This window comes from Actinia tenebrosa, unplaced genomic scaffold (genome assembly GCF_029948245.1).
Source record: "Actinia tenebrosa isolate PJP-AT-01 unplaced genomic scaffold, QUT_ActTen_1.0 PGA_scaffold9__36_contigs__length_13948895, whole genome shotgun sequence".
Classification (NCBI taxonomy): domain Eukaryota; kingdom Metazoa; phylum Cnidaria; class Anthozoa; order Actiniaria; family Actiniidae; genus Actinia; species Actinia tenebrosa.
In genome coordinates this window covers 1,717,280-1,728,975 of record NW_028292586.1, presented here as the reverse complement: position 1 = coordinate 1,728,975, position 11,696 = coordinate 1,717,280, and the positions used below count along the sequence as shown (strand labels likewise).

Below are 11,696 nucleotides of genomic sequence, written 5' to 3'. Positions count from 1 at the left end.
TTTGTACATTATGTGACTTGCAGCTCATTATCATCCAAAATCTCGTGGGCACTTACTAAACGCAAAAAAATGGTGCCAAGAAAAATGCCTTTTAGCTAAATATCCAAGCTATTATCTAAATATTTCAAAATTGATTTTAATTTTACAGTAAAATTTGTTGAAATATTTTCATTCTATTTTAATTTTATAACAGAGCCAATCTGAAAGAGGTTTTTATAATGATATGACTTTGTTTCTTCCACTTGGAACGAATAAATGTTGGACCAAATGTTTGAACTGTTTGCCAGGGCCTTTATGGGTATCGCCCACGTACGGAAAGATTTTAGAGGTTTTCATTATTTTCTTGTCATAAATTTTCAGGAGCATTCTTTGCAACAGCTGCGAAGCTTGGTACGTCGGAAGAAAGAAGGTTCGTATCAGAAGGATCAAGCGATGATGGGTCGAGCTATGATGAAGACGATAATAATGATGATGATGATGACGATGAAGAGATAAATGACCCTCAAGTGCCATTGATGAAGTCACCAAGCCCATCCGTTGGAGGCACTGCAGGAGTTTCCGTGTCACAAGGAATTGCTGGGCTAGGAGTGCCCCTTTTTTCTGCTTCAGCAAAGCCAGCACAAGTTAATCCTGTAGCTGCATCTTCATCAGCTACTTCAGGTTCTCCTGTTATTTCTTTTTCAATAAGTTCAGGACCTGTTTTACCATCACAGGAAAAAGCAGTGCCTGGAGCTTCTCAGCCAGCACTTAAACCCATGGCTTCTTCTGCTGCCATAGTAGCAAAGCCAACTGCTTCTTTGGGAATACCTCCATCAATCGGATCTTCTGTACTCCCTTCTGCACCTGTGATAAGGCTGTCATCTCCATCAAAGGTACCCTTACCAGCCATTGCTGCAGCTTCTTCACCCGCTGTGATAGCTTCAGTACCTCTTCTGAAGCCATCCACGGCTATCTCCAGAACTGCACCCTTACTTACCGTATCACCAGCTGCTCCAAACCCAACTACACTAAAACCATCTTCAAGTGTTATTACGACATTTTCATCAGTTACGATACTTTTTAACACGTTGAAACATCGCAGTGAACATACACACCCTTCAGTACCGCATGCAAAAGTCTTAAGTTTGGAAGACGCCGCTCAAAATGGCAACAACCAGGAGTTGACTCTTAAGAGACAAGAGAAGGTTTCTGAAAGTGCAGCGGGCGAGGAAGACAAAGAAGTACCAGAGCATTCGTCCAGTGGAGAGTTTCTTAACATGGAAGGGTCGACCGAAGTTCCAGATGTAACCATAGAGACGAGCGGAGAAGCTCAAAGCAGTAACAAAAATGTGGACGACAAAAAAGAAGCTGGCAAAGATGAAACAAAAAGTGATAATGCTGAAAATAAAAATGAAGTAAAAAACAAGCCAAGGACAAAGAAAGTGGTCTCGCGGCTCGTACGAGAGGCAAGGATCCTCAGAATCTAATCCACAACAAATTTGAAAAGGCTCTAGATGAATTCTACCAACAGCAAGAAAAACCAAAGGAAACCGCTCAAAAATCAAGCGACAAAGAGAGAAAAGAAACAAAACAGGTCAAAGACGGGAAAGCGAATAATGATAAAGGTTTGATACAAAAACTCGAAGCAAAGCAACAAAACGAAGACAGGAATGAGAAACAAGAGCCAAATGCACTTGTCGGAATCGCACAGCGACAGAGCAGTCCAGTGAAAATACCACAAGAAGCCCTCGTCATGGAAAAAGCAAAGAAAGACCTGCCAGTGAAACAAGAAGACAAATCTTCTGCCACTCCTAAGGTTTCTGGCAGCTCATTGGCCAAACCAGAAGAGGAAGTTAAAGTTAACATCAAGGAGAGCCAAGTTAAAGTTTTACCAGTTGTTAAAATAAGCTTTGGCCAAGCGACTGCACAAAATGGTAACTCTAATCCAGACTCTGTGAAAGACAAAGAGGTCAAGGACAAGGCAGTTACCCAGTCTGCTTTCAAGCCTAACACAGTCGTTGAACCAAAACAACAAGAGAAGGGAATAAAAGTAAATGAAAAAGCCAAAGCAGCAGTTGCCGATGAGGATCTAAAGTCACTCGGGGGAAATAATGCACAACCAGAGCCATCAATGGCAAAGGATGCTCAAGGCAGCGTAATCCAAGTTTCAGAGCAGAAACCTGGAGGAAACTCTGGTAATCGAAATCAAGACATTGGGACCTTCCTTGAAGTCAATATAGGAATTTCAAGCCTGCCAAAAAAAGAAATCGCTCCAGCTGTACATAGCGTGTCTGTAAAAGCAGTCGAAGAAGAATCAAAGTTTCCTAGTGATTATGAAGATGAGGATGGGAAAAAGATGCGAAAACACAGAAAACATAGGAAACACGGGAAAGATAGGAGACATCGCCACAGGGGGAAGCACTCGACACGCCATCATAACAAAGGGAAAAAACATGAGGATGAAGAAGAGGAAATTTATAATCATGATGGAGAGGTAACCATAGACCAAATTCCACCAAAATATGAAGAGGTTGAAACCATCAAAGTTGATTTCAGGGAAACCAAGCTGGCCATCGAAATGATAACCCGCGTCAAATTGAAGGAGAGGAGGTTCCAGAGAACCACGATAGTGAGAGACAAAGTTTAGAGGACAAGAGGAAGGGACTGAGACACAGGCACCACAAACGGCGAAGACACCATAAGAAACGAAGACACCACCGCAAGAATCGAAGACATCAAAGACGTGGAAAGAATAAAAAACAAGACCAAATTGACAGCAGTGAAAAAGAAGTGGGTGTGGAGAGGCAAGATGCATTCAAAGGATACTCAGAATATAAAGAAACAAAAATGGCAGAAGACTTCATGGATGGGCAAGTCGACCGTTCAAATGAGCATCTCAGTGACTCTGATGGGGAAGAGGTTGCAGAAGATCAGGAAATTGAAGAACAAAGTTTAGAGGACAAAAGAAAGGGACGAAAATATAGGCACCATAAGCGGCGCAAACACAGACACCACAAGAGACGAAGACACCACAAGAGACGAAGACACCACAAGAGACGAAGACACCACAAGAGACGAAGACACCACAAGAATCGAAGACACCACAAGAACAAAAGCCACCAAAAACAGGACGAGATGATGTATGAGTTGATGCTGTGAGTTCACGTCTGGACCAAAAGACCGACGACGATTACAAGGAACACGAGAAAAGTCTTCAAGAAATCGCAAATTAGTTCAAATCTTTGCAGAATTGCCTTATATGTATTACTCAATGGCAATTAAAATAAATTGTCTAGTCGCAATATAAATAGCTAAAAATCATAATGAATTAGTGAAGAACTCTGCATATATAAATTTTTTTCTCTTTAGAGCTGGAAGAACCAATCTTTAGTGACGAATGACTGTTAAATGTTTTGCACCATAACGTGCCCACGCCCATAATACAGCTTGGGCTGCCTGTGGTTAGATGGCAGAACAATAGAATCCTTTTTATTCTCAGGAATTGAATTCTTACCCTCAGGAATTTAATTCTTTTTCATGTTAAACGATTGTATTGTTCCTGTTATCTAACATGGCTGCCGCGTCACGTGATGGTGTAAAACCCATATTGCATATATGTAGCTTTTTCTGGAATATTTCAATCATCGATCAAAATATCATCAAATAATGATTTCTGCTAAAGCTGCAAATAATATTGATATGTTCATATCTATAATGCTAATGTAAAACACATCAAAGTAAAATAAACACTGAAAAAACTGTTCGACTCAAGTTTATGGTGTTGGGCTTCCTTTGTTAAAGGTTTGAAAAAAGCAACGTTTGTTTAAGGTGGCTGCCTACTTTTGAACGTTCGAATTGAGCCCACGATGAGCGCGCGCTCAAAAACCGCTGAAAAATCTACAAGATTTTATTGAAGAACCATACGCGTTTTGAGCTTCAACAGGGCAAAACCCTTAAATTTTGCACGGGACTCTATATTTTTTGATAGCTCATTCGAAAAAACTCCTAAAAATCTAGGTTATATGAACATTTTAGGAAAAGTTTAAATCAGGAACACGTGAAAAAATAGATTTTTGTAGGAATTTTTGTTCGACTTTATGAGATTTTTTAAGAGCACCGAAACTACAAAATATGACAAATCAATGTATCTCTCTGTCTTTTTGTCGAAAATATCCATGTATTATTGTAGAATGATTGACTAGCCTTCGTTCATGCAATCATATAGTCTGCAAATAACTATTATCTTATTCATCTTAATTTTTTTCTAATCACTTCCGGTGGCGCAATTTTTACTCCAAAAGCTCGTGCGTAGGCTTCCATTAAAATGCTGATTATCTCGAAAACGAGCTCGGGACACCCTATTTTTCTTTCCAGATTTGGAATCAGCATTAAATTTCAATTCGGAAAATCGAAGTTTTAAAAAAAGCTTAAATCAATTTCCAAAAGTAGGCAGTCACCTTAACAGTATTCTGAATCAAACAAGATGGCGAAGTAAGGAAAGGAATTCATATGTCAATAATAAATTGTCTCTCAGTACACATTAATTATCAGTGTATCTGAAGGATTAGGAGAAATGTTCTTTCTCGGGGTTCCTGTGTTGAATTTCTGAAAAATTTTCCGAGATTTTTAGTCAGCGGTATGTTTAGGGAATCAGAAAAACAAGATGGCTGACGAAGTAAAAGAAATTTTATAGATCGGCAAAAATCGCATTAAAACATACCAATTTTTAATCATTAATAATACGTAAACGATATATAACGAAGTACTATGGATAATGACTTACCGTGTAAAGAAGCAGCTCTTCTAGCTGGACATCAAGGGCCTGTTCGTGCCGTGAGATTCAACTCCGATGGAAACTACTGCATAACATGTGGAAGTGATAAACTCGTAAAGCTTTGGAATCCACATCGCGAGGGCGGAAAGTTCCTTAAGACATACAGCGGCCATGGTTATGAGGTGTTGGATGTGGTAGCTTCCGGTGATAGTGGTAGGCTGGCTAGTTGTAGTGCTGACAGGACGGTAGTGTTATGGGATGTCAGCACAGGGCAAGTGATACGAAGATACAGAGGACATATTGCTGTAAGTTATAAATTGACACGATTAGATATGTATTTGAAATATACTTGTGCCTGTTTGCACACTGAGTCAGTAATTTATTATAGGTGGTGACGAGAATGATGATGACGATGATAATGGTAATAACGATGATGATGATGAAAGTGATGGTGATGATGACGGTGAAGATGTGAATGAAAATGATTGTAATGAAGATGATGTTGAAGATAATATTTGTGATAAAACTACTGTTGCTGATGTCAAAAATGATGATGGTGACGTCAAAGTAATAACAATGCTGCTGGCGATGATGATTATGATAATAATGAGAAGCAAGTGCAGTATTGATTAATAGTAGTATTTATGTCGTTGTTTATTCTAGAAAGTGAATGCTGTCAAGTTCAACCAGCCTGACAGTACAGTGATCATGTCTGCTTCATATGATGCTACAGTCAGGTGCTGGGATACTAGATCTCGTAGTCAAGATCCTATTCAAATCATTGATGACGCTAAAGACAGTATTGCAACACTTCAAGTCTCACAGCATGAAATACTCACAGGGTAAAACACAGCTTTCCATTATATTTATAGTTAGAAAGTATTATTTGAGCAAATAGACCTCTTTGACACATGGTCTCAAATTGGCAACACATTACGCCCAAGCATAATATTCACATATGTAAAAGAGGGATTTCACAGGAACCATATTGTATAGCAGGAATGGCAAACGTTTTTGTATGAAAAGAGATTGTATGACAAGATATTTTATTTCAGCCTTAGATAAAATTTTCTATTCTTTCCCCTAACATGGCTGCTGTAAAACAACTCAAATGCTCGGCAGGAAGTCACTATTCTATACACCATTATATGATAACTGTTATAAATCTCACGTTTTGATTGGTTTGAAGCATGTGCTTTATGAGAGCACACAGCACATGCAAGTACTTCCAGTCACATCATTCAATTCCTATCCAAAAATAAAGGTTATTGTAATTTGTATTTTATAAGAGAAGAATAAAACGTGCTTGCTGTGTTGTGTGCAGTTATGAAACACTTGGAGATTGGCAGAATACTTGAGAAGTGTTGAGAAGCACTCCAATACAAGTTGTGCTTCTCCTAACACTTTTCTTGTGTTCTGCCAACCCCCGTGTGCTTCATAACTGCACACAGCACACACGCACATTTTCTATTTCTTCAATACTAATGAGTCAGAGGATAAAATACAAAAAATTATAAATCATTTCATAACAATTCTTAATTGTACTTCTAATACTATTTACAAACTTACATTTACAGGTCAGTGGATTGCAAGATCCGTAAGTATGACATACGCATGGGATCACTGGTAGTAGACTTCCTTGGAGAGCCAGTCACTTGTGTGGCTATTTCCCAGGATAGCCAGTGTATATTGTCATCGACTCTGGACAGTACCATACGACTGCTGGACAAAGAAACAGGAGAACTTCTCAATGAGTATGTTATTAAGATTTTAATTTATTATTTGAAAACCAATATGTAGTTATTTAGGCTGCCTTCATAATGTATGACAGAGGGATGGGCAGGTGAAATTGAGGGGGATCATCTGGAACATTTTGATAGGAAAAAGAGGGGGATTGGGCAAATCTTTAACAGAAAAATGGGGGGATGCACAATTTTTGGAAGAAGCTACAACCCTTGCTTAGGGGGGGATCGTATTTTTTGCATGACTTTTAGGGGGGGAGGTGTTAAAGATTATTCTGAACATTTCAAATTTTCACCTGCCCCCCCCTCCTCCATACATTATGAATGCAGCCTTAGCAGAAAGTTGAACCATAATTTAGGGGGTTAAATATGGTGGCTGGCAAGTGGTCAGCAACATTGATTGGTAAGGGGATGGTATCTCAGAACCATACTGTCAGACTTAATGTCAACGTTAAACTATTTTTTTAGGTTCAAAGGACACAAGAACAAGGACTACAAAGTTGACAGCTGCTTCACAAACACAGACACCCACATCATTAGTGGCTCAGAAGATGGTAATATTTATTACTGGGATCTCATTGAAGCAAAGGTGGTACATACCATAGATAAGGCACATCGCTCAGTATGTTACTCACTCTCCTACCATCCTAAAGAACCATGTATGATAACGGCATCATCTGACGGAGCTGTCAAGGTTTGGCGGCCCAAGAACTGGGAACCGGAGTAAATGCCAAAGTGATTCATACTATAGATAAAGCACACCTTTCAGTATTTCACTCATTCTTCTACCATCCTGAAAGAACCATGTATGATAATGGCATCATCTGACGGAGCTGTCAAGGGTTTGGTGGCCCAAGAACTGGGAGCCTGAATAAATGCCAAAGTGATTCATACTATAGATAAAACACACCTTTCAGTATTTCATTCATTCTCCTACCATCCTAAAGAACCATGTATGATAATGGCATCATCTAACGGAGCTGTCAGGGTTTGGTGGCCCAAGAACTGTCTATATATGAAATCAGTTCATTGGAGTGAGCATGGACGTGTAAGCATATGCAATCTTTCAATATCCAAGGATCAGGGAAGAAAGTGACTCTCCCACAAATTAGTTTACTGGATGATTTTTTAGAAAAACGATAAAAGTTTGAAAATACAAAAGAAGCTTTCACAAAATAGGTATATCACAATATTTTGTTGCTGCATTTATTTTCAAAAAAATTATTCAATTCTTCCATTGAAAAACTGAATGTATAACAATCTAAAATCTAAAAAAATTACTTAAAGTATTATAAAGTGCAAATCATATACCCCTGAATAGACCCCTTCACGGTTCCCTGCGCCATCTTGAAAGGTAGCTGGGCCTTTGTACCGAAGTGAGACGAACAGTGAGCTTGCAATGATAGGGACCTGTGAATAATTGTCCAAGGTGTTAAAAAAAGGTCTCTATCATTGCAAGCCTACTGTTCGTCTCGCTTCGATGCAAAGGCCCAGCTATCTTTCAAGATGGCACAGGGAACTGTGAAGGGGACTATTAGCACAAAAACTTGATATTAACTAAACACATCTATTTCTTTTGCTTTCAGTTGTTGCATTGGTGCTATTTTGTACTAATTAGTTAGTACTATTTTACAGATATATGGTTGCACTCTACTGTATTCAGTTATAATAATTTCTTAATAATAGTTATAGCAATTTTTCCTGGACTTAAAGATATCAGCTATAGATTATTATTTTTTCATTGAAAACATTTATAAGAGTACTGTAACTCTTGCAAGGAAGCATTCATTTCTTAATGAACACCTTTTTTATAAAAGTAAAGGTTTCATCCTTTTGTTGTACAAAATCTAATGCATTATGAAATAACTCTCCTGAGAGGTAGAATAGAATTATTTTCTTTCATTCCCAGCATTTTCTCATAAATCCCAGCATTTTACATTATCTTAAATATCATTTTAACTCTCGAACATTTTTCACCTTCTTCCTGTTGGTATACAAAAATAGTTCACTACCCCACCCCCCACAGAACACCAATTCAATTACAACCCACCCTACCTTAAAAGCATGAATGCTTTCCCGCAAGGCTCTTACTCCTATTTAATAAAGAATTCAACTAAAATAAAAAAATATATAAATGTTTTCTCTGTAGTCTTTGAACATTTTTCATGTTGGTGAATCAACCCCCCCCCCCCCCCCCAAAATTTTTAAAAGTGAGCATAAACTTCCTATCCCCTTCCTCCCTGGGGAGAAACATTTCTTTTCCTGTTCTTTGACAGGGTCAAAAGAGGATATCTACAGTATTTGTTCACTTATCTTTTTTCCAATGTTGTATACAACATGACGGATATATTTCAAATGATGTGATGGTATACATTATTTATTGTAGACCCATTTTGTCTGGGTGTAATGTTTTTTTTTTAATTTTCAGAATGTATCATTCCCTTGAGTATAATTTCCTTGTTTGCCAGAAACAAGAAGAAACTCAAGGAATATTAGCTCAAGGGAAAAATTCTGTAAATTCAAAATTTATTGATACCTTGAAACAATCTTTGGGCTTATCAAAGTCGGGGCATGGCTAGCTTACACCTTGAAGCCTGAAACAACCTCTGGGCTGATCAAAGTCAGGGCATGTCTAACTTACACCTTGAAACCTGAAACAACTGCTGGATTGATCAAAGTCAGGGCATGGCTAACTCATAGATTGAACCATGAAACAATCGCTGGGCCAGACAAAGTCAGGGCATAGCTAACTCACACATTTAAACCTGAAACAATTGCTGGGTTGATGAAAGTCAGGACATGGCTAATTGTACTCACAGATAGATCCCTGAAACAACCTCTGTGGGCACTGCTAATACACAGATCGAATTGGAATTTAGTGAACGTGATACCCCAGACAGAGGCAGGTCGACTACCATTACAGCATCCTTAATTCCATAATAACATGGATAACATAGTCTGAATGGGTAATAAGATATACCAAGACTAACTGTAGATATAAGAGTCAAAAAGTCTGCACTGATATCTGGTACCTAACAAAACTACAATATCATTGGGTCTTCTTTATCCCTTGGCTTATTCATCTTAAGCCTGAGAATGTCTAATAGGATAATTCAACCATTCATATAAGTCCTGAAAAAGAAAGACCACAATATAACTGGAATACTCACACTTACTTGATTAACGTACAGTACATTTTGATGTGCTTTCCGTTTTAAAGAGCTTCTCGTTTGGCGAATTTAGAAGAGCAAATAAGATTAATTTTATAAAAATTCAGACCATTCAAAATGTAGACTCACAATGAATCTACAAAGGACCTGAATTATAAAAGTATATCCAGTATGAACCTAAGGAAAACTTATAAAGAACTGATTTTAAACGAAATTCATTTAGACTCAAGGATGAATTTGGCGCGAAATAAGAGAAAAGAGCCAAGCGCGCGGTTCGGCTTTTACGAGATTTTCCCGGCCAAAAATTCGCCGGATGTAATTGCAGCCGGAAGTCAACTTTTAAAAAACACATTGAATAGTACAAAACAATATATAAATAAATAAATAAATAAATAAATAAATAAAAATAAAAGAAATGTAATCTTTAGCGAATTACTCACATCTTGGGTGGCGTGTTTTTGCCAAATAGAAAGACCTCCTTCGGGGCTTAGCGTGCTGGCGCAGCTCAGGACCATTGGATCTTCAGTTTCTCTGTTGAGTAGAATCTTCTTTGAACGGGTGGCTTCGAGTTTAGGCCAAGTTAAAATGCGATGATAGGGGAAACAAACTAGTGTGGGAGTTACCGCGTATTTTTGTTGCGTCACAAGATGAAAATTCCTTGTTACAGTTTACCACTAAAATTTCTCATTTGCGTGACGAGTACTAGAGAGCTTTTACTGCACTGACTTCGTGCAGTAAAGAAAATTTATTAGGTGCAAAGTTGTAATAAGAGCAACATTTGCCCAGACTTCAGTTAAATATGTCAACCGATATCATAAACTAACGATTTTTTTCATTTACCTTAAAATCTCGAGTGATCGAATGGGTTCTTCGCTGACTCTGTATTGTACTCTCATTTTCAAAGAAAACTGATACTCGCTGCTTGCTTTGTCAAATACTTCTGTTCCCTCGCGACTGAATCGTGGATTAGAGGCCGTCTGACTCTTGCTTTTGTCATTTGGAATTTCTTCTTCTTCTTCTTCTGTTGAAGCTAAATAAAACAGTTTAGAAATTTAACAGCCAAGTAAACTAGAAAACAGCCGAGGAAGAGAAAATTAACTTATAAACAAGCCGGCAAAATATGGGGCGGGGAAATCGCGCAAAAATAACATGAAAGAACGGCAACTCGTAAAAGTACAGGGCGTGTTTGTCTAGGCAAGCTTTTTTGTTGCCTAAATGTTGGCCGTGTTTCTCCGTGTTATGATATTAACATGTTTTCATCTATGACTTAATCTATGTATCATCATTATGATACACCGTTCATAAGGTCAAACAAAATTAGTGTACTGTAATAAAATCCCGTTTAACTGGTTTTACCGGTTGGTGTGTCTTCGTCATTTGAATCACAGCTCTCTACCAAATCTCCTTCTTTGCTTGGGGTTTCGCTTTCGATCAAGTCAAATATCAGCACTTGGCCGTTACCCAATCCTACCCATAATTCGTCAGCGAATGGCATGATGGTCGTAACTCGGGATTCTTGAAATGGAGATACGTAAACCTTTGAACGAAACAAGCAGGCGGTTCGTCAGTAGCAGATGATGAGATATTCGAGGTTCTTAGTATGCGTGACGTCATTGTCGCCATGATGGAGGATCGTCAACCAAAGTTTTTTCTACAGAGTGTTTTCGCTAACGTGACAAGGCAGCCATATTGGTGTATCAAACAACTGAAACTTTCTGCACAGATTTTGCATAAAAATAGAGTTCAATTCCTGGAGGATAGAACATGTATTGTGTTGGTACACCAATATTATGGCCGCTGTGACGTCACGTGAAAACGCTCTATAGCTTCTATTGTGATTTAAATCAACATAACTTCCATGCGTTTCTCTATTGCCCTATAAAAATCGAACGTTATCATGACTTACTTGAGATTCGCTAACAGCATCTATAATTGTCGTGTCAAGAGCAACATCGATTTTCAGCAAGAAATCGTAGGAATTCTGGTCTATCAGCATTACCCACGATGATCTGAAATGAATAATTCATATCT

The 11,696-nt window shown here is 38.3% G+C and overlaps 2 protein-coding genes across 3 annotated transcripts in view; one reads left to right on the top strand and one right to left on the bottom strand.

Moving 5' to 3' along the window:
- Nucleotides 1–4,650: 4,650 nt before the first annotated feature.
- Nucleotides 4,651–8,609, top strand: LOC116297708 (WD repeat domain-containing protein 83). 2 transcript variants are annotated; one of them, XM_031705992.2, is made up of 5 exons: nt 4,651–5,058; nt 5,417–5,595; nt 6,331–6,507; nt 6,964–7,049; nt 8,082–8,609. In XM_031705992.2, exons 1-5 carry the CDS (start codon nt 4,747–4,749, stop codon nt 8,111–8,113), a joined length of 786 nt encoding a protein of 261 aa, XP_031561852.1. In that variant the 5' UTR covers nt 4,651–4,746; the 3' UTR covers nt 8,114–8,609. The 2 variants fall into 2 exon arrangements, with proteins under 2 accessions (XP_031561852.1, XP_031561851.1); XM_031705991.2 differs by having other exon boundaries at nt 6,964–8,609.
- A 77-nt stretch (nt 8,610–8,686) lies between these two features.
- The window catches only part of LOC116297689 (uncharacterized), a 49,767-nt gene continuing 46,757 nt past the window's right edge, over nt 8,687–11,696 (bottom strand). Inside the window, exons 32-36 of the mRNA XM_089024664.1 lie at nt 11,572–11,674; nt 11,022–11,202; nt 10,506–10,695; nt 10,106–10,196; nt 8,687–9,627 (exon numbers count right to left, since the gene is read on the bottom strand). Coding sequence (XP_088880790.1) covers nt 9,580–9,627; nt 10,106–10,196; nt 10,506–10,695; nt 11,022–11,202; nt 11,572–11,674 — 613 coding nt within the window. The 3' untranslated portion in view covers nt 8,687–9,579. The remainder of the gene's footprint in view (nt 9,628–10,105; nt 10,197–10,505; nt 10,696–11,021; nt 11,203–11,571; nt 11,675–11,696) is intronic.

Bases quoted from the DNA above. Each gene is read 5' to 3' on its own strand.
- LOC116297708 (XM_031705991.2), top strand. From the start codon at position 4,747: ATGGATAATGACTTACCGTGTAAAGAAGCAGCTCTTCTAGCTGGACAT. The intron at 5,059-5,416 runs GTAAGTTATAAA...TGTTTATTCTAG, and splicing joins GATACAGAGGACATATTGCT to AAAGTGAATGCTGTCAAGTT. The intron at 6,508-6,963 runs GTATGTTATTAA...CTATTTTTTTAG, and splicing joins ACAGGAGAACTTCTCAATGA to GTTCAAAGGACACAAGAACA.